The sequence below is a fragment of the Hermetia illucens genome, chromosome 5 (genome assembly GCF_905115235.1).
Source record: "Hermetia illucens chromosome 5, iHerIll2.2.curated.20191125, whole genome shotgun sequence".
In the NCBI taxonomy this organism is placed as follows: Eukaryota; Metazoa; Arthropoda; class Insecta; order Diptera; family Stratiomyidae; genus Hermetia; species Hermetia illucens.
This window is the reverse complement of record NC_051853.1, coordinates 59,772,999-59,792,676: the sequence shown is the minus strand read 5'-3', so window position 1 is coordinate 59,792,676 and position 19,678 is coordinate 59,772,999. Positions and strand designations below refer to the sequence as shown.

Genomic DNA, 19,678 nt, shown 5'->3' with positions numbered 1-19,678 from the left:
GATATTTCAAATCTCAAGATGAATTAGCCTGGAATATATAAGCAAAACAATCCATCCATTTTTGCTCTTTGGGTAGCAGTGGCACATACGAGACCGTGAAACTTGCAAGTGTCAACCATTATGTCCATTACCACCATTCCATTAATAAGTTCAAATATCAAAGCATAAAGAATTCACTGCCACAAGTGCGCATGATATATTATGTACATAGAGAAACGGAAAACGAGATAGTGGAAAAATATATTACATCATACGAAGAGCGGTAAAGTTTGCACACTAATTGGAGCCTCAATTAATCGTAGCTAAGTGGCAAGTCAATGCCTACTGAACATTGCAAAGAAACTACCACGTGTTAATAGGCGGCATGACAATATTAAACACCATAAAATGAAATGAATAAACATGGAAGCAACGAACAGGTAGAACATAAGATTTAGGAAAAATGCAAAGAATTGTGTCACGGCTCTTTTTTTATTGAGTGGTAGGTGTATGAATAGATTACCATCATTAGATGAATTAAAATAATTGAGTTATTATAGAAAGAATCTTGGTTGGACTGAAACTAGCCGGGATTCTGTTCAAAGTAGTATTCTATCGTAACCGAATAGAGGAGTTTGGAGGCTTGTTAAAACTATTTAATCGAAAACCCATTACCTTTTGACTAATACATTTCTTTTTTTTTATTTCAGAATTTGTTGCTGAAACTCTTGACTGCATGCAAACGGAACAAAAATTTAAAAATAGTGCGATTATTGTAAAAGAATATAACTTAAAGAGCCTTATAAAAGTGTAAACGCCTTTTTGAAAGTTTTTTTTACTACCAATAACACGTTCGATGTTGAATTAAAAAAAGAAAATTGTAAGAAGGGGAGAGATTGGAAGATTCTCTGCCGCATATCAAAACGGAGAACAGCTAAAAGGACCTAGCGGAGAAAGAAGCAGGCATTGCTGAAGGATTTTATATAGAAAGTGCTTTTATTATTCGAATAAGTTTAGAGAAAGGAAGCGGAATAAGGCAAAAAAAGATATTGAAGAAACTGTAAATATCTATTTCTATCGAATAACGTTTGATTATAATCAAAACAAAATAGAACAAAAAGGCATAGTCTAATAATTCTATGTTTTGCGGTAACGGTAGTAGTGCTGGAATGGCTACACTGTTACAGCAAAAAACTAGTAACTGTATGAAAACATTATCAAATGGCGGCGTAGTTGGTAGTGGAGCGACCGGTGGCAGTAGCAATAATCTAAACAGTACATCATCTGCTGCCACAACCATACAACAAACAAGACTTATTCTGCCACACGAAATGGTCAATTTACCTGTAACAGGTAATCTAGTAGCCCCATCGACTGGTCTATGTTCAGTTTCGTCAACGAATTACGTCAATGTAACCTCATCGTCAGGTGGAGCCTTCGTTGTCGCACAGCAACATAGTCAGCAAATAATTCAGCAACAATCATTACAACACGAGTCTAACAACAGTCACGTTCAATTCAGTAATCAAGTCAATCCTCTATCGCAATTCAACAGATTCTTTACACAGAACAATTTCCAAGATGGAAGCATCGGATACATGCCGGTGACTACAGCGTCAGTCATTAATAGTATCAAAAATGCACCTAGCACAAGCTCTCATATTCTCATTACAAATTCCGCCAGTAATATGGTAACGGCTGCATCAACGTTAGTCGCAGGAACAGCCCCCCTCACTGTTGCAACGCTAGCACATCATAATCAAAATCACTCCTCGCAGTACGAACAAACAACCCCTAACACACAAAATCGAGATATCACAGTTACATCATCGTTAGCCTCCAAGTCGCAGCTGACGACAGTGTCACAATATGAAAACTCCGCATCTGATCAGTCACATTGCCTAGATAGTAGCGCTAGAAACGTAAACTCCGCCGAAAATCATGAAATTGTTGATAATGGCGACGACTACACAAATTCTGCTGCATCAGATTGCAATCGTGATATTAAGAAGGATCATTCAAACCTTGCCAACGGTGATATTCAAGCTGAGAATGCTGAAGCAGCAGCGGATCAAGATGCGGATCCTGAAATTGATATAGTTATAAATAATGTAGTATGTTCGTTTAGTGTTAGATGTCATTTAAATCTACGAGAGATTGCATTAAACGGTTTCAATGTTGAATTTCGACGTGAGAACGGAATGGTCACAATGAAATTACGTCGGCCATATACGACGGCTTCTATATGGTCGTCTGGAAGAATTACATGTACTGGTGCTACATCTGAAGATCAAGTAAGTGAAATTTGCATTTTCCTTACAATTCTTTCTTTGTTACGTTGTTGCGTATGCACTTTACAGTTATGCTGTGTTCTGTGGTGTGGGTTATATAGGTCGTTTTTTTAGGGAAGAGGAGTACACCTTCCCTTGTACATGACTCTTACGTATATGTTACAAAATCGAAACTCGTAGTTTCCAGTTGAATGAACGTGTTATTTCTACTTGTCTTCTTTATGTTTTCAGATTTGACCACTATTTATAGCAATATTTTGTCTGAAATATTTTTAGTGATGTTCCAAAAAAGCGTTTGATTTCCAGGATAGAAATAGTTGGAGTTATGCAATAAAAAATTGAACGATTGAGGTCTTTCCTCGACTTTTAAAATGTTCTCTGCGATCTTTGGCCTGCGCTGACCAATCCACCCTATTGCGAGGGATGGTTGTTTGCCCAGGCTGATAAGTTGCTTTTGCAACCAAACCAAAACCAAATAAAAATCCCCGAAAAATGACTCATAAGATTTCACAGCCATGTGAACTCTTCTTTAAACTGATGCTGTGAACTAAAATTTTACTGCGAATAGCATGGAAGTGTTTCAGAACATTTTGTTTATCAAGATTTGGCCTGGAACACCAGTCCACAGTAAACAGTAGCCTATGACGCGTATGCCATCGGGTGGTAGCCTATTGCTGGAAGAAATCGCCAGTCTAAAAGATATTCCTTCATAAACTTTCATGTATGTTATTTAAATGAAATTACTTACGGACTATGGCACTGTATTTGCAATTTATGTTTGGCAAATTAAGCCAATACGATCGTTTTCGGAGAGGAGAAATACTGCTTTTGATATTGGTAAATGATAAATGATGAGTCAAATTTCTTAGTTATAAAAAAATACCTGTGACAATTTTAAGTTTTGAAAAATGAATAGTCATCCTATTCAAAATCAAACTCGCATTCAGAATATTATCATAAATGTTATGAAACTTTGTTTACAAAATATTATAATGAGTAACGGCCGCAAGAAGAAATGATCTCACTTGCGCGATTAATGTGAATGTGGAAGAATCGTGGAACCAAGTGAAAGACACGATCCATAAAGTGGCCTATGCAACCCTCGGGGTCACCAAGCCAGGTAAGCGGTTCATCAACCGAGATACTTGTGTTTGGAATGATGTCCAAATGAAGATCAGTGAAAAGAAACGCTTATATCACAAGTTTCTCGACAATAAAAATTTGGCAAATTTACAAGAATGCCAACCGGGAGACAAAGAAAGCGATCGCTGTTACCCAAGCGGTTCATTATAACATGGGCACTCGGGATGGCGAGATCTATATCGATTTGTCAAAAGCTAACACCTACGCACACAGGATATCGAACACTTCTGGTGCATTAATGACAAGAACGGTACTTTACTTACCGACCGACGAGCTTTGACGGATAGATGTCGAGAAAATTTCGAGTAGATTTCAATGGAATAATCTGTTCACCCTCCACTTCCACAAGCATTGCTGACATTTGGAGCGATTCCACCTCTCAGCGCCATTGAAGTTGAGAAATCAATAAAACGAATGAAATTGGGGAAAGCAAGAGGATCTGACGACATCGCATTTGAACTCTGGTATGCTCTACGAAGGCCTAGTACCAGAGGAACTGGTGCATTTGATTCAATTCCTCTATCACTATCCGAAAAGTAAAGTTTGAAGTGTGGTGGGTGCATCAAACCCGCTTCGTATCTTTGTCGGTGTTCATCAAGAAAGCATCTCTCACCATTCTGGTTATGGACACCATCACACGGTACATCCATCGCCAACCGCCCTATACATTGCTTTATGTAGACGATGTTTTCCTAACGTCTCATAGCAAAAATTATCTCGAGCAACTTATCCAAAAACGGAATAATCGCCTTATGCAACACGGTCTCAGATTGAATCTGAATAAAACTGAATTTCTGACGACCGATCCCCATGAAACAGGCATCATTACTGCCAATGGCAGCGACCTGCCCAGAACTGAGCGATTTAAATATCTCGGATCAATGCTATCGGCTAATGGACAACTGCGTTATGACGCATTAGCACAACCTCGATGAAGTGAAGTTCCACAACTGGCGTTATTTGTGGTCGACGTATCAACCAACGTCTCAAGTCTATAATTGACCGCGATGTCATCCGCCCTGTCGCCCGCTATGTTTCTGAGTGTTGGCCGACTATAAAAGTCAATGAACGCCGTCTTGCAATAATGAAGACGAAGATGTTGCGTTGGACTAGGAGCGTGACACGCCTTCATCACATCCGAAATGAGGATATCCGCGATCGATATTGGGTTGTATCAATCGTGAAAAAAATTCGAAAGAGGCACCTTCGATGTAGAGCCCTCGATGTTGGATGCTCCGTGTGATGGTGTCTATAACAAGAATAAAGAGGAGTGGCGATAGGGCGCTTCGTTGATGAATACCGACGGAAATACGAAGCGGTTTTGATATACCTGTGCGTAGAGAGACTCTGGCGGTAAGTATTGTCGTGTAGTGTACTAGATAAGTTAGTGTGGCACACGGTCAAACCCCTTCTCTAGATGCAGAAACGCAATGTAGAGATTGCAATGCTTTTCACGGTGTTTCACCATGAGTGAGCGCGCAGCGTGTATTGGATCAGTAATGACATTTGTATTTGTGGTGGGGGAAAAGCTATAACCTCTGAGCATTCAGGCCGTAGTGGCCTATTGTACTCTGTAGTTCTTCTTCTTCAGAACACGGTTGTCAAGAATTCGTTCAGAAATCTTCACGGCTTAGTACAGCAACCGAATCGAACGGTAATTTTAACATTCTTCTTCGTTTTTCATATTGGAACGGTGGTGCTTTATTGCCAGTCAGATGGGTATTCTACCTCCCTCAATAATCCGATTGAAGAACTCACTGAGCAACAGGGTTGGGTCTCAGCTCAGTGGCGACATAGTCAGGTCCTGTTGTTTCCCCGATTCGTTTTTATTGCTTTCTCGACTTCAGTTAACGTGAGCTCACGCCGTTTAGACCTAACGCTCCGGTTTTCTTAAGAAAATGGATTGACTTTGAGACCACAATCAGAGCCATATTGTGACAAGCAAACCGGTGGCAGTTTATGCTGAATGCAGGCTCAGCACTTATACTGGTGGATGCAAGAAGTGCCTAGTTCTCTATCGAACTAAGGAGTACGGTACCCGTGTTAAAACGCAACACCACGCCGAGGCCCGAAGGTCTCTTCTCGCTTGAGCATAACCAACAACCCCCATGAAGCTCCCAATAGGGGACCAATCGCAAACAACCGGCATCCGAATTGCAACTGCACGCTTGGCGTCTGGAGGTTTCTGTGGACATAACTAAATCCCCTATGAAACTCCCACTGGGAATTCTCCTGAAACATATGAACTGGGCGGGCTATTTCGGTATCATGAATCCAGATAACCTCTGTTGAGGTTTCGTGGCCGAAACCACTTCAGATGAGTTCCCGTGCAGACTCGAGTCTGATCTCTCAAAGGTTTGAATCTTTTGCCTACAGCCGGCAGGGTTGCTGCCTAGTCTGCCTCCTCAGCACATCCGAACAGCAGTCGGGTTTACAGATGGAATTGCTCCAAATGTCGGCAGTGTTTGTGGAAATGAAGGATGAAAGAAATCTTCTGTTGAAATATGCTCTAAATATCACCGCCATCGGTCCGGTGAAGTTCGTCGATCGATAAGCAAAGTACCGTTCCTGTCATTAACGCAACAGAACTATTCAATATCTTGTGTGCGTTGATGTCGGCTTTTGACAAGGCTTCACTTGTCAATTTGCCAACTGACCAGCGTTTTATCGACGATTAAATCACTTGTATTGCTTTTCACGGAACTTCATTTAATAATAATAATCGTTGGCGCAACAATCCATGTTGGATCAGGGCGTTGAAGTGTGTTAGAGCACTTCATTTAAGACCGTAACGGTACACTAGGAGGCAATGTGGTTAGCATTGCGCTCGCCCGAGATTATTACCCTGATTTGACTCAGGTACTCATTCACAGCTGAGTCGACTGGTATCCGACGTCAAATTACGATACAAATGCCACTGCCATCAGTGAGATTTGAACCGTGACCTTCCATACGACAGCCTTGCGCTCTAACCACTCAGCTATCCGGACACTTCTTCATTTAGACAATCAATATTCCGATTGATGAATAATTGACCAGGGTTAGTGACCCCGAGCTTTGCATAGACCGCTTTGTGGATCCTGTTTTTACCTTGATTGCACGATTCTTCGCTTTTAATGGAATTCTCAAGACAGCAATCAATGGCTGATGCTGAGGTGCAATGATTGTATAGGGAACGGCTTCGCAGTCAGTGACGATGATAAAATGCCGTCGTCTTTTGAAGATATAGTTGATCTGAGTTTTACTGTTCTTACCATCAAATGTAGGAAGATGGGGCAAATCGTTTGATAAACCAGCGCAGGGTCGTGAGTGTCCGCAAAATCAACCATACACTCGGAACTCTCACTGTGTGTTTCAAATCATTTTTCCCGTGTTGAGTATTGATTCAGCACATCATAAAGGTCTACCTACCGTCGCCGAGCCGAAGTACCTATCGATATCGCGAACAATTTGGAAAGAACGAAATGGTGACAAATGTTGCAACGTTGGAACGCAAAGAGATCGCCTCGAGTAGTGACCAGGTTTTCCAGGTTTAGTTTTAATGAAAATCTACTCTAAGAGGCCCGTAGGTAATCTGATTTTTTGCAGATCATATTCAGGAGAGCTTCTGTGCACCACCATTCATGAGCTCCTCTAACCGATTTTATCCCCCTTATTTTAGAGGCGAAATGGTTCCCACTCAGGAGAAAACTCATTAAAACGTCAACAAATAACTCCGCTTTGATTTAATCTATCCTATCCACTCGTTTATTCCTGTCCACACAAATTATTTTCTCGGAGTGATTTGCCGTCCTTTTGGAAATGCCCGTAAATAAATATTTCAATTGCTAATATTTTAGTATCCGAAGTAATCAAAAAAGGGTTCAACGTAAAATAAAATGTTGGAGATCTAAACAGTTCAAAACACGGTTTTGTGTTGTACTTGATCAAACGCAGAATTCATTTTTTATCACTTAAAAAGTGAAAATTAACTAGAGCATGTTGCAATCATAGAATAACTGGCACTACTTACTTGATAATCTTCCGATGTAGGTTTTAATAAATGTTTAGATCGGATTTCTATGATCCATATAGACAATATAATTAAACGGATGCACGGCAATAGCAAAGCAATCATAAATTGATAACAATACTTTATTGACTGACCTTCGTGTAAAGGTCTCTAGTAACGACGGGATTTCATTCAATCATGAGAATCGTTGCAATATTTTGATTAATGCATTGCAAAAGGAGAAAGAATATGAATCAGGACGTGGATAATGAAATGAAGTTTCCTCCATAGTTGTTAAGAAGTGCTTCTGTTTTTTAGTTTGTATCGTACTGCAATCAGATGAAATTATTTTGTCCAATTGAATTGTTCTGACTTGGCTGAACTTGGACCTTGGACCTCTACACATTTTTTTCAATGACTGCCATGACCGATACGCGCCCTGGAAGGCGCCTTCGGGGGTATCTCTCAAAGTCTTCGTCACGGCCGATTGGATCTCTTCTATGCACGCAAATCGTGCTCCTGACTTAATCCGAGGGTGATCGTAGCGACCATAGCGTAGATCGAGGTATCGCAAATGTCTTTTCTCATCCTGATCACCCTTTTGCGGAGTCTTTCCCGCACATTCACTTGGTAGGCAGCGTTAACTGTCTGTCTTTGAGAATCAAATTCCTTATGGACCACTCCTTTACTGTTGAAAAAGACAATAAGCATTGTTTTTCCTTTTAATTTTCTCATTCTTTCCTTTTTCGGCTTGAAAGACTTGTCGGTGTGCTACTCAGAACTTGTCGTTTTGTTTTTGGGCCGTACTGAAAAGCTCAGGTTTCATCATCGTTGTCCGAAAAATCAGGTTCAATTTCAATATATTGCTCGTTTAGGCACGAACTTGGCGCACATTTTCCTCATCGCTAAATTTTCAGTAACATTGTGAAATACTTCAGTGGGTTACAAGTTCAGTTCATTGGCAATCATCTTTATACATAATTGACGGTCAGAGTCCAACAGTTGTCCAACACGAGCTACATTGTTTTCGGTTTCGCTGGCCGACGGCCGCCAAGAGCGTTGTTCGTCGTGAAAGTCTTCCCGGCCTTTGTTAGCCTCGAAACTTGTGAGTACGGGAGAACAGATTCCCCGTAAGCCTCACCAATCATTTTATTAGTCTCCTCAAAAGATTTTTTCAGTTTAACACAAAATTTTATTGCATAACGTTGTTCAGTCGGCGTGTAGCAGAGGTTTACAATAACTGACATCATGTTACTCCACAGCTTGAAGAGCACTGAGACCAATTCTACGGCAAAGGTTAGAGCCCCACCTACTCCAAGTGGTTCGATCTCACTCCGATCAGTAGGAGCGGTGCGGGAAATTCAATTGTATTACTTTTAGGGCACACCCTGTAGATGGTACTAACAGGTAAAAATTACCTATTATCGGGGTTGGAACTTTAACATGTATGCCCACCCCCCCCCCCCCCCCCCCCCCCCCCCCTGCAAAATTGACCTTTTTTGTCTCTTGGTACACAAATTAATGAGACGTAGATTTCGCGGACAGGTCAATGATGATCAATTACTGCTTTCCGGCATGGTGTGTAGGGTGCAGCTAGATATATGGTAGTAGTGTGGGCTTGCTGGTACAATGTTTCAAGTTGTTCCAGCAGAGGCATTTTTTTTATGCGGAGGTGAAAATTCACTTTTCATTAGGAAGGAGAATACAAAACGCCGCCATTTTCCACGATTTTGGTCTTTCCTTTAAGCTTATTTCAAATTCTGCCCATTTCGTTATTGATGTTCTTATCCACGTTGCCTTCTTCGGGCATTTTGTGGTTTCTGCTTGATTTTTTCATCGTAAATTTCTTCATGATTTCGCTTTGGTGCGTTGGAAACATAGGTCTTTGTTGTTTAGAAGGACCAATATTAAGGAAACCATCCACGACCAGTTCGGCCTGTCAGTTACGACTAAACAGTCCGCAGGTGATCGGTGATCGGAACGTGGGTGGCATGCATTTGGCCTGTTAGTTTGGATTGTCCAGGCGTTCGATCATCGAATGAAAACGATACGGCCAGACGAAAAGGAGGTAGAAGCAAAACTGGCGCGTGTGTGGGTTGATGCGCTATGCCGGCGGTCGTCGCACACAGGCTGTTTAGGCCGTGAGTGAGAATTTTATACGTCGAGCACATAAGGAGTATTTCTCGCCAATTATAATAATACCTTCCATTTGATAATTCGTGCCTATTTGCCAATAGTTCTTGCCTTAAATTATCTGGGGGCTTTGAATAGATCATAAATTTCAACGGATAGCCAATTTTCATCATTCTTTCATTCACCAAAACTTATATCGGTCGGCACAATGAAAATACTTTGATTTGGTTCCGTAATTTGTCTGGGTCGGCGCTGTTGATCGTAGCGATCGAGATTTCGCGCTTTTTCACAGAACCTCAAGGTAGGTTGATATTGTCAGTTTTCACCCTCATGTTAGACTTTGATATTACTCAGGATCCCATCTAGGACACATATTTTTCTTCTATGTACTAGCGTTTTCTGCTATCAATTTTAAATCAGACCGTTTATATTTACTTGCAAACTTTATCGTAATTTTAAAGATGTCCAGTTAAAACAGATGATTCGTCTGAATTTGCCTAGTTTTTCTGGCACGTTTGCCGCCTTTTCCTTGTATAAAATTCCGGAGAACCATCCCATACTCATCTTTCGACATTTGCATTGCCTTCCATTCTCCCAAGATGCGCCACGAATCCTCAGACATACAGCTTCAGCTTAACAATGATTAAATCATTAGAGCTTGATTGGGAGACAAGATATTATTATCCATCTAAGCTATATAATAGCTCCACTTCATAGTTTTTGTTTTCCGATATCTTTTCGGTAGAAAATTACTGCATAAACACATAAATTCATCAAAATTAAATAATAACAACGCTTTTGATATTAGTACCCATAACACTAGATAAAAACATTTATAATAAATGCTGAACATTTCGTCCTTGGATTTTAATACATTTTGGAAGTCATTTGCAGAAATTGCCATTGATGCTCGGACACTCGATCTTCCGTAATATAATTCGAAACGCGTGTCAGCGGCATATCGTGTAGCTGATACTTTCTTCCAGGATGGACCAGACGGAGTAGTCCATCGGGTTAAAATCCGGCGAATTCGGTGGCCAAACGTTGTTGAAATGTCTCGGTGCCCTGTCCTTTTGAAATGGAATGTTAAGTTGCTTGTGTCTCGGTCATGTGAAATCCGCTGCAATTAGCTGGCGGCATTGATCGTTATTTTACTTTCAATGATGACCAGCGAAATCTTCCCAGTGGTACAGATCTCAGCCCACGCCATCATCAAGGCTGGAAATTGACCACGGCCGTGAACACTGTTTGCCGACTGCTCCGGGGCTGGTCCACAGTCCTTCCAGCTTTTGTAAAGCGTTTCACAGCTCGCTAGATCGACTGGTTTCAACCAGTCGCTTCAACAATGCCGGCCATCTTCAAAATAGCAAAATATAAAATTATCAGAATTTTTTTTGCTCCCTGTATAATATTTTAAAGCTTTTTTTCTGAACAATCTGTTGGCTGGGCAGACGCGGGGTTTATGATGAGTTTCTTCATTGTTAAGGGGTTTTCCTAGTGTAAAAGTTCAGGATGCTTTTTCGACGTTTTTTTTTAAATAAAATTTACTGAGCCGAATGTTTCTAAATTTAGTATTTATTATAAAAGTATAGTGCATGTAAAAATATTTTCATGAAAAAATACTCAAAATTTTTCGATTTATGGACTATCTGCTGAGAATATGAAATTAGCGCTACTGCTGCAGTATTTGTGACTGATAGAGTGTAAGTTATTTCCTGTACGACTAACTAGGATTTTTGAAGAATTAAATTTGGCACAATGGGGGAGTTTAAAAAAACTTGAAATTTGTTTTAAACAAGTCGGGAAAACCGGAAGCTGCGCGCTTCAGGTATGAAAGGTTTTGTTTGCTTCTTCTGTGAGTATATTTGAGTGTAGAACTATCCCATTTGTACGTAGTCCGTTATGTATATGCATTTAGCATGTCTGACTACCCACTTTAGTGTGATATTGATATTCAGTTGCAGTAAATTTACACGGTAAAGTCAACTTTGAGCTACTGTAACTTTTTCACTAATAGTGTGATTTTGATCAAACTTGAGGATAATATGCTTCATATTATATTTTATACTACTATAACTATAACTCTGGGATATATTTAAGGGGGGTTTTACTCAATTTTCCCAAAAATAGTGTAATACACTCCTTTTCAAAATTATAACCGCACGGCAAAATTCTAAGTTCTATAGTTCTCGATATAGATGCAGCTGTCTCATTTTTTCAGCAGTTAGTGTAATAGTCTGTTGTTCGAAATATACCGACTAACGGTGTTAGTCGCAACCGTTCAGAAATATTTCACAGAAAACCGGTTTTGTGCTATTTCAAAAGTATAACCGCGCGCGACTGATACTGTTTGTAGGCTGCTGAAAAAACATATTTTTGTAAAATTGTTAGTTTCTTTTGATCAATTCTGCTCATTGATTAATTTTTTTTAAATATGCCACGAGGGGTTAAGCTTACCGATTATGAAAAAGGGCAAATTAGTGCCTTATTTAAAGAAGGTATATCAAAACGCGAAATAGCGTCAAGAATAGGCAGATCGGATCGAGTAGTTCGTAATTATTTAAATAATATGGACAATTACGGTACTAAAAAGCGAAAAGGAAGACCTAGAGTGCTTTCCGATAGAGATCGACGTTCCATAAGCAAAGCGACTTCAAATTCCACGAACAGTTTAAGAGGCATAAGGAACGAATGTAAGCTTTCTGTATCGATTCCGACCATATGGCGGGAAATAAATTGAAATCCTAATCTCGTACGGGAAAAAATGAGGAAAGCATCACGATTACAGCAGCATCATAAGGATGCTCGACTGGAATTCGCCCGAAATAACATGTCACGACATTGGGATCAGGTATAACCTTTTTGTTGGCGGATGTTTTCAGCAAAATTATCTTTTATTTTTGATTAGGTAATTTTCTCTGATGAGAAAAAATTTAACTTAGATGGTCCGGATGGTTTTGATGGCTACTGGCGAGATTTGCGTAAGGAACCACGATATCTGTCCAGAAGGAATTTCGGAGGTGGAACAGTTATGGTCTGGGGAGCCATTTGTAGTAAAGGTACAGGGCGTCTAGCATTTACATCGGCGAGAATGAATAGCCAGGAGTACCAGAATGTTCTGCAGGATAATCTCCTTCCTTTTATAAACTCTTTTGAGGGCAATGAATTAATTTTCCAGCAAGATAATGCCAGCATACACGTAAGTAGGTCCACTAAAGCCTGGTTGGAAGCGAATTCCATAGCCACACTTGAATGGCCAGCCTGCTCACCAGACTTGAATCCTATAGAGAATGTCTGGGGATGGCTAGTCCGACAGATTTACTCCCAGGATAAAGAATATTCTTCCAGAAATGAGCTGAAAGAGGCCATTGAAAGAGCATGGCATGAGTTGACACCACAAATGCTCTCAAAATACATTCATTCGATGCCTAATCGAATCTTCGAAGTGATTAAAAAGGGAGGAAACACTATCGATTATTAAACCATGAGTTAGGTCTGCCCATTATTGTTTTATTTATTTTTTATGTAACGAGGTAATTAATGCGGTTATAATTATGAAAAAGGACAATTTTACTTTTTTTCTCAATTTGTTATGTTTTTACACATTTTTTAAGCTTAATTGCTATTTTTAGGTTTCATTTTTGTTACATTATGTTTGTTTCATGCGGTTATAATTTTGAAAAGGAGTGTATACTATTATCAACTTAATTTAAACAGATATCGATATGGAGAGAGAGGAGGCCTGGGCACCATGTAGAGGCAGCTTCATGATTTTTTTCAGATTTTTCGGTTAGGTAGTTTCTGAGAATAGGTCCATTAAAGAAATTATCACTTTCGATCCCTCCCACTCCCCACCTTTCTAGCAAATCTCAAAACTAAGACTGGCTTTGAAAAGTACTAATCGATTTGATACCCCACATGACTGTATTCGATGAAAAAATTTTTACACCCCCTTTTTACATGTATGGGGATCCCCCCTAAATCTCAACGTACATGGAATGATATCACTCGCTACATGTCTGGGGGTCCCCAGTTCCCACCCTCTCACCAAATTTCGTGCTAATCGGTATAGTCGTTTCTGAGAAAAGTGCCTGTGACAGACAGACAGGCAGACATTGAACTGATTTTAATAAGGTTTTTGTTTTGCAAATAAAACCTTAAAAAGGTTGGTTTTTGACCTGTCAAGTTGGGATATTTTATTCAGTTAAAATGTGTCTAAAAGTCTAGGCGCAGAATAGTAGAGAAGAACAGCGGACATCTTGGGAAGTCCTGGAGAGAGCTGAAGCACATTTTAGGTAGCCGCGAGCGATAGCGGATGGGTGTGGTTGATGTGCTATTATATCACATCAAAGCATAAACGACAACTATATATACGTCATTCTACACGGTATAAGTTATCGAAAATGAAAAAAAAAAAATAGATAGTCCATTAATGTTAAATTATTTCACCCAGACACGTGTTATTGGTCTCCTAGTTAGTCGGTGATGAAGTCGGAATTCTTGAAAGCTCTACTGATATAATAACACACGAGCTATGGCCTCAAGAGAAATTATACAGAAATTATAATTTCCCCAATTATTGAATTTTTCCTCCAACACTCATTCATGTATTTTTCCTTTTTCAATTACAGGCGAAAATTGCAGCACGTCGGTACGCTCGTTGCCTTCAAAAACTAGGATTTAATGTAAGATTTCATAATTTTCGGGTAGTAAACGTTCTTGGAACATGTAGTATGCCATGGGCAATAAAAATAGTGAATTTTTCGGAGAGATACAAAAAGGAAGCCAGTTATGAGCCTGAATTGCACCCGGGCGTTACATACAAACTGAAATATCCCAAAGCAACTTTGAAGATCTTCTCGACTGGAAGTATAACAGTTACCGGTGAGTACAAATGACTATAAAGTTTAATAGTTTTATTCAAAACATTTAAGCAGCAAATATTAGAAAAAAAATATATAAAATTTGAGCAAACCATGGGAAAAAGCAAGGGCACGCGAATCGTGTTTTTGAGATACGTTGAATTATTTTAAACTCAAAATTGGTTGTTTATATTCGGAAATGACGAACAAAAATAATGCATGAATGCGCATTAACTAAGCTTTTGACTTTGTCGATCTTAAGGGAGTCAATTTATTTGAAATAATCACGCTAACGCCCAATTGATGAGGATATTTTACAAAATACTTAAAACGCTGCATACTATCCTTACATTCATGATATTTCCTTCGCATAAAATTTGTTTTCTTTTCTTTCTTTTCCGTAACTCTCTTTCACAGCTGGCAGTGTGGCGCATGTTCAGGCGGCGATAGAGCATATTTTCCCACTAGTCTACGAGTTTCGAAAGAAGCGTACATTGGAGGATATGGAATTGTTACGTTCAAAGCAGAACTTACGCGAGGAAGAAGCGGAAGTGGAAGAAGAAGTACATTCCCCTAGTCCAAAGAGGAAAAGACCTTTTGGATACGCCGAAAACGATCCAAATGAAGATATTATGTATGTTTCTGATGTGGAAGACTGCGAAATAGAAGGGGGCTTATAAGATAATGAGGAGTTATACAATTATATCGTATGCAAAAGCAAGAATAACACAAAACCTAAACAAATTTTATTGTATTGAAATTGAAACCAAAATATTCAGTTCTTATGAGCTATAGGTAAAAGCTAAAACATTTAACATATTACTGTGAAAGGGCAGTGAGAAGATGCATCCGATTTCTCATAGGCGTATCTTTGCAACAACTGTACTCGACCAACACCTAGGAACGGAGAGAATTATACCCGATTTTCTCCCAACAACATACAATGCAAGTATACATTTTAAATTATTTATGAGCTAAGTGTGCGAGAATCCAAACGAAACATGATATTTTCTTTAGTAAGGATGTTAACAAATATTTATGATCAAACTAATTTTTATTGTAATTATCACATCATTTATTTTTGCTTTCTGTGAAATATCGTATCGATACTGTTCTACCGTTTATATATAATATTTTTTAATTTTAAAATTACTTTAGTCGAACACTATTTAAAGAAAGTTATTAAATTATGCGATGAACTAGAAATAGTGGTTGAATGTTCGAGAAGAGTCGCTTCCATGAAGTATGACCACGAACACTACCTGTGCTGATGATAATAGCAATAGTGGACACAATAATTGAAATTTGCAATTCGAATACGTCTTCTTTTTTGTTAACAATATATTCATAGAGGAACAAAACATGTAGCTTTTAATTGTTGATTAAAATTGTTTATTGTAACGGGTGCGTTTTGAATCCAAAGAATTTATGTAAAGTATCGAAATCTTATATAAAACTGAGGAAAGAATATTAAGAGAACTTATTATACATTAAGTAAATTATATACGAAAGGTAATAATAGCATTATAAAAGTCTGCTGTCATATTCTAAACTTCTACGGATAATGTTTCTGTTACGACTGATCATGTATGTGCATTGCTGATATACATAAACGAATTATTACTGACAACAAAACATTACTATCCAAGAAGCTTTTATTATATAAGAATCATTAAAAATATTGTCATATTGTTCCTATGCGTTGCTTTGAAAACAAGCAAGTCGTTGTTCTGTTTGAAAAACAATGAAATGAGAAGGAAAAGCTGACGAACAAACAACGAAAACGAAAAAAAGAATTCAGTTAATAAATGCAATGTGTTCAAATTTGATAATAAGTAAAATGCAATTAAAATTGTTATCAGTACCTCATATTCCAGTGTCCCTCTTTTCTATATTTCGATATGGTTCATCCTCTTTCAGGGGAAGGATTGACGTGAACAGGTTTCATTCGAGGTAGGATTTTAGTTCCTTTTTCGGTGCTGGTGTCCGCTTTGACGTACTTGCCTGTCTGTCTGAGTATATTTGTTTTGACAATGGCGAAGTAATATTTCCACCTATTTATTTTATTGATGCTTAGCTCATAACAATTCCGGAAAAGTAAACATAGAAAATCAAAACTACGTGCTGTTGGATGCTTTATTGGTGTCATTAGGCTGAAGAAAGGTGGGAATCGGAAACTTGACACTTCAAATTTGAAAAGTTCTGTTATGTTATTACCAAATTATATGGGTCTAGACGAGTGCAATTTTCTTTATTTTTTTTCGCTTCGTCATCGGGTCTGTTATAAAGTAACATAAATACTGCATGATGATCTGGAGTAAAGTTATTCTCCATTGAAAGTAAATTGTCTGATAATATTGGAAATTGCCGTGAATTGTTCATGCTATTATAAGCATGACTACTTCACACTCGAAATTGAGTGCCTAGAATAAATTTGATAGAGATTTTAGGGGAAATTGAAAATATTGGGAAATATTGTATCACAAATTTTCCGGTTCAATAATTTTTAAAAGTGAAGCGTCATGCTTTAACCGCTTGCAGTCTAAGTCTATTGATTTCAACATTTTTTTCGATTGATATTATAATTAATATCAGTTTCAAAAACTAACTTGTTAATCGGGGCCTTTACATTTTGATGTATTAATATAATCGATGGCGCAAAAGTTAGTTAAATTAGCCCTTGAAGTCTGTTAGAAAACTTCATTTTCTAGACCGCAACGATACACTAGGAGGCAATGTATCTGGTTTGTCGTGATATGATTCCCTCGTGTAAAACTTCTTCTTCAGTCTTCAGAAGTGAATTTGGCTCGTATTGATCTGTTGTGCCATTTGCTTGGTCATAGGGCTGATCTGGATGGAATCGGGCCATTTCTGTCGGCTTTTTGGTCGTTTCCGATCGACTTCGATGTTCAGACCAATCTTGGCTAGTGAATTCTCGTTAGCTCGAATTACATGACTATACCATCGAAGACGCCCTTCTCGCAATTTTTCCATGATCGGTTTAACCCCATATCTATCGCGGAAATCTTCATTTCGGATGTGATCATGGTGTATTATGCCGCTGGTCCGATGCAACATCTTTGTCTCCATTAACGCAAAGCACGGTTCATTGTTTTTAATAGTCGGCCAGCACTCACTACCATAGAGGCCGAGTATTTTTTGCGCGAACGTTAGCCGTACAGAATAATCACTTTCTTCAAATCCTGGATTATGATTTGATCTGGGTGTTTGTTGTTGGTGTTAATTCTTTGCTATTCTATGAAAGAAACTTCGTGACATTCCTAAAGCTGAATTGAGTTTAACACCGGATTGATGTTGTAACCGTTGCTCATGGGCGAAAGTCTTTTTTCCATAATTTTGGAATATTGGGGAACCGCGAAAGCTTAGCCGAAATTTCGCACGAAAGACAGGGTATAGTTTCTGAGGATGAAACTTGCTATACTCTTAAAACATGTATATGTCACACTCATTTTTTTTTCGTATGATAACCCATGTTAGCAATCAACTAGGTTATTCAATCCAGCCTATTGTGTGGCATTTGATTGGCAGATGCACAAAGAGTAATCAGTTTCAATAAAGCTTTTACGACGAAAAATCTCCGAATTGTTTTAATTAAAAACTTTTTTTTCCACAGGTTTCTAACGCATTTACTTCTTTCCGTGATTTGGTCTTACAAATATGTTTTTTCCTAAACATCAGTGTGCTCTTCTACGTTTCCAGATTTGTCTTTTAAGAAGTCATGGTTAGCCACGAGTTTTGTTGGGATTATAAACCCTGCATTCTTCACCGACGGGTCAGCCATGGGACGGGGATCGGGTTCAGGGATGTTTTCGGAATTATGGAACTTGCTCGACCTCTCAAAAAAATGATGACCATATACCAGGTGGTGGTATATGCCATTTTATTGGTAGCAGAATAGCTGTGGCAAAAGTAGCGAGTTTGGTCCATTCAAATCTGTTCCGACAGTCAAGCAACGTTTTTAGCACACTAAGTAGCGACACTTATGTTATACTGCTGCTGAAATTTATCTGACTGGGCGAAACATTTCTGAGTGTTAGGGCAAAGGAAAGGCTGACAGAATAGTTCGCCAAATGTCTGGCTGCATAATGACCGTGCCAGAGTTAACATTTGGCGTTAAGCCATCCATTGTTAAGTCTGAAGGGTGAAATAGCAAGGGCTTACATAGCCGAATGAAGCAAATTGAATTTCTACCGGCGGGTGAAAATCTTTGTAAAACAATCCGCGCCCTCTAGATTGGCAATTTTAACATTCCATGAGGGTGCAAGAAAATTCTTGTAGTTAAGCGCCCTGCATGGAAAAAATCGGAGCGATGGTCTCGGCATTTTATATACATCGAAAGGATGGACTGTTCATGTTCTACAAAGGATTCTTCCGTTGTTCGTCCATCGTTTGTTTCTGCCGTCATCCCTGTTAATTTTGGTTCCATCCCAGTCTTTACAGAAGTTTTTGCTTGAACACCATCTTTTTCATTAGTTAAATAGTCGCTTGATGTTATTTTCGTTTCGTTTATCTCTTCTCATCTTATGACATTTTTGATTGTCGAGTTTGTCGTTGTTGGCCCATTCACAAAAATTATAATTTGGATGAAGATGAGATGAAATCAAGTGAGATTTAGTGTGTAAAGTTATTGCATATATGCTGAGCGTCCATCTATACTTACTTTGTCAGTTTTATTGAACTCTGCAAATTTTACTGATGATAGTCTTTCAAAATGTTACCGAAATCCTCCTTTATCGGGGCTTGGGATCAGTATGTATACACACAACATGGACGAATCCAAAGATCTTTCATTTCCATTCTAAATATAGCCCGATAATATATTTTGCACACAATCTCCTCGATCTTGAATTCAGTTGTACACAAAGAGCTAACTTCACAATTAGTTTTTAAGAGTTTTTTTCTGAAATTGGATCTTGTTCGTAGTGGATGCTTATCTGAATGTGTTTGAACATATCTATCAATTGTCATGATTTTATTGGCAGAATGCATTTTTTCGAACTTTCAAACTTGAGCAAAGGAAACGACTTTTGTGATTGTTGTTTGCCCTTAGTGCTTCTTGAGTTTCTTCATGACCATAGGTTCAAGTAAAAAAAACTGTTAACTATGAACGCGCATGCGGTTTAAAGACAGAATACATTTTTTTCTGGTTTTAACTATCCCTGCAACTGCATTTTGTTTAGTCTTTTTAATGTACGAAATGCGATATATTTTAGGGCGGTCATATGTGCTAAATTAATGTCCTAACATAATTGATCTTT

General features: G+C 38.6%; 1 protein-coding gene across 3 annotated transcripts in view; it reads left to right on the top strand.

Annotated features, from left to right (window-relative positions):
* LOC119658299 overlaps positions 1 to 16,268 on the top strand; it is a 52,232-nt gene extending 35,964 nt beyond the window's left edge. For 2 of the 3 annotated variants that reach the window (XM_038065597.1, XM_038065598.1), the window contains exons 2-4: positions 690 to 2,273; positions 14,169 to 14,421; positions 14,817 to 16,268. In XM_038065597.1, coding sequence (XP_037921525.1) covers positions 1,119 to 2,273; positions 14,169 to 14,421; positions 14,817 to 15,079 — 1,671 coding nt within the window. In that variant the 5' untranslated portion in view covers positions 690 to 1,118 and the 3' untranslated portion in view covers positions 15,080 to 16,268. The remainder of the gene's footprint in view (positions 1 to 689; positions 2,274 to 14,168; positions 14,422 to 14,816) is intronic. The other variant, XR_005250212.1, reaches the window with a different exon arrangement.
* The last annotated feature ends 3,410 nt before the right edge of the window (positions 16,269 to 19,678 follow it).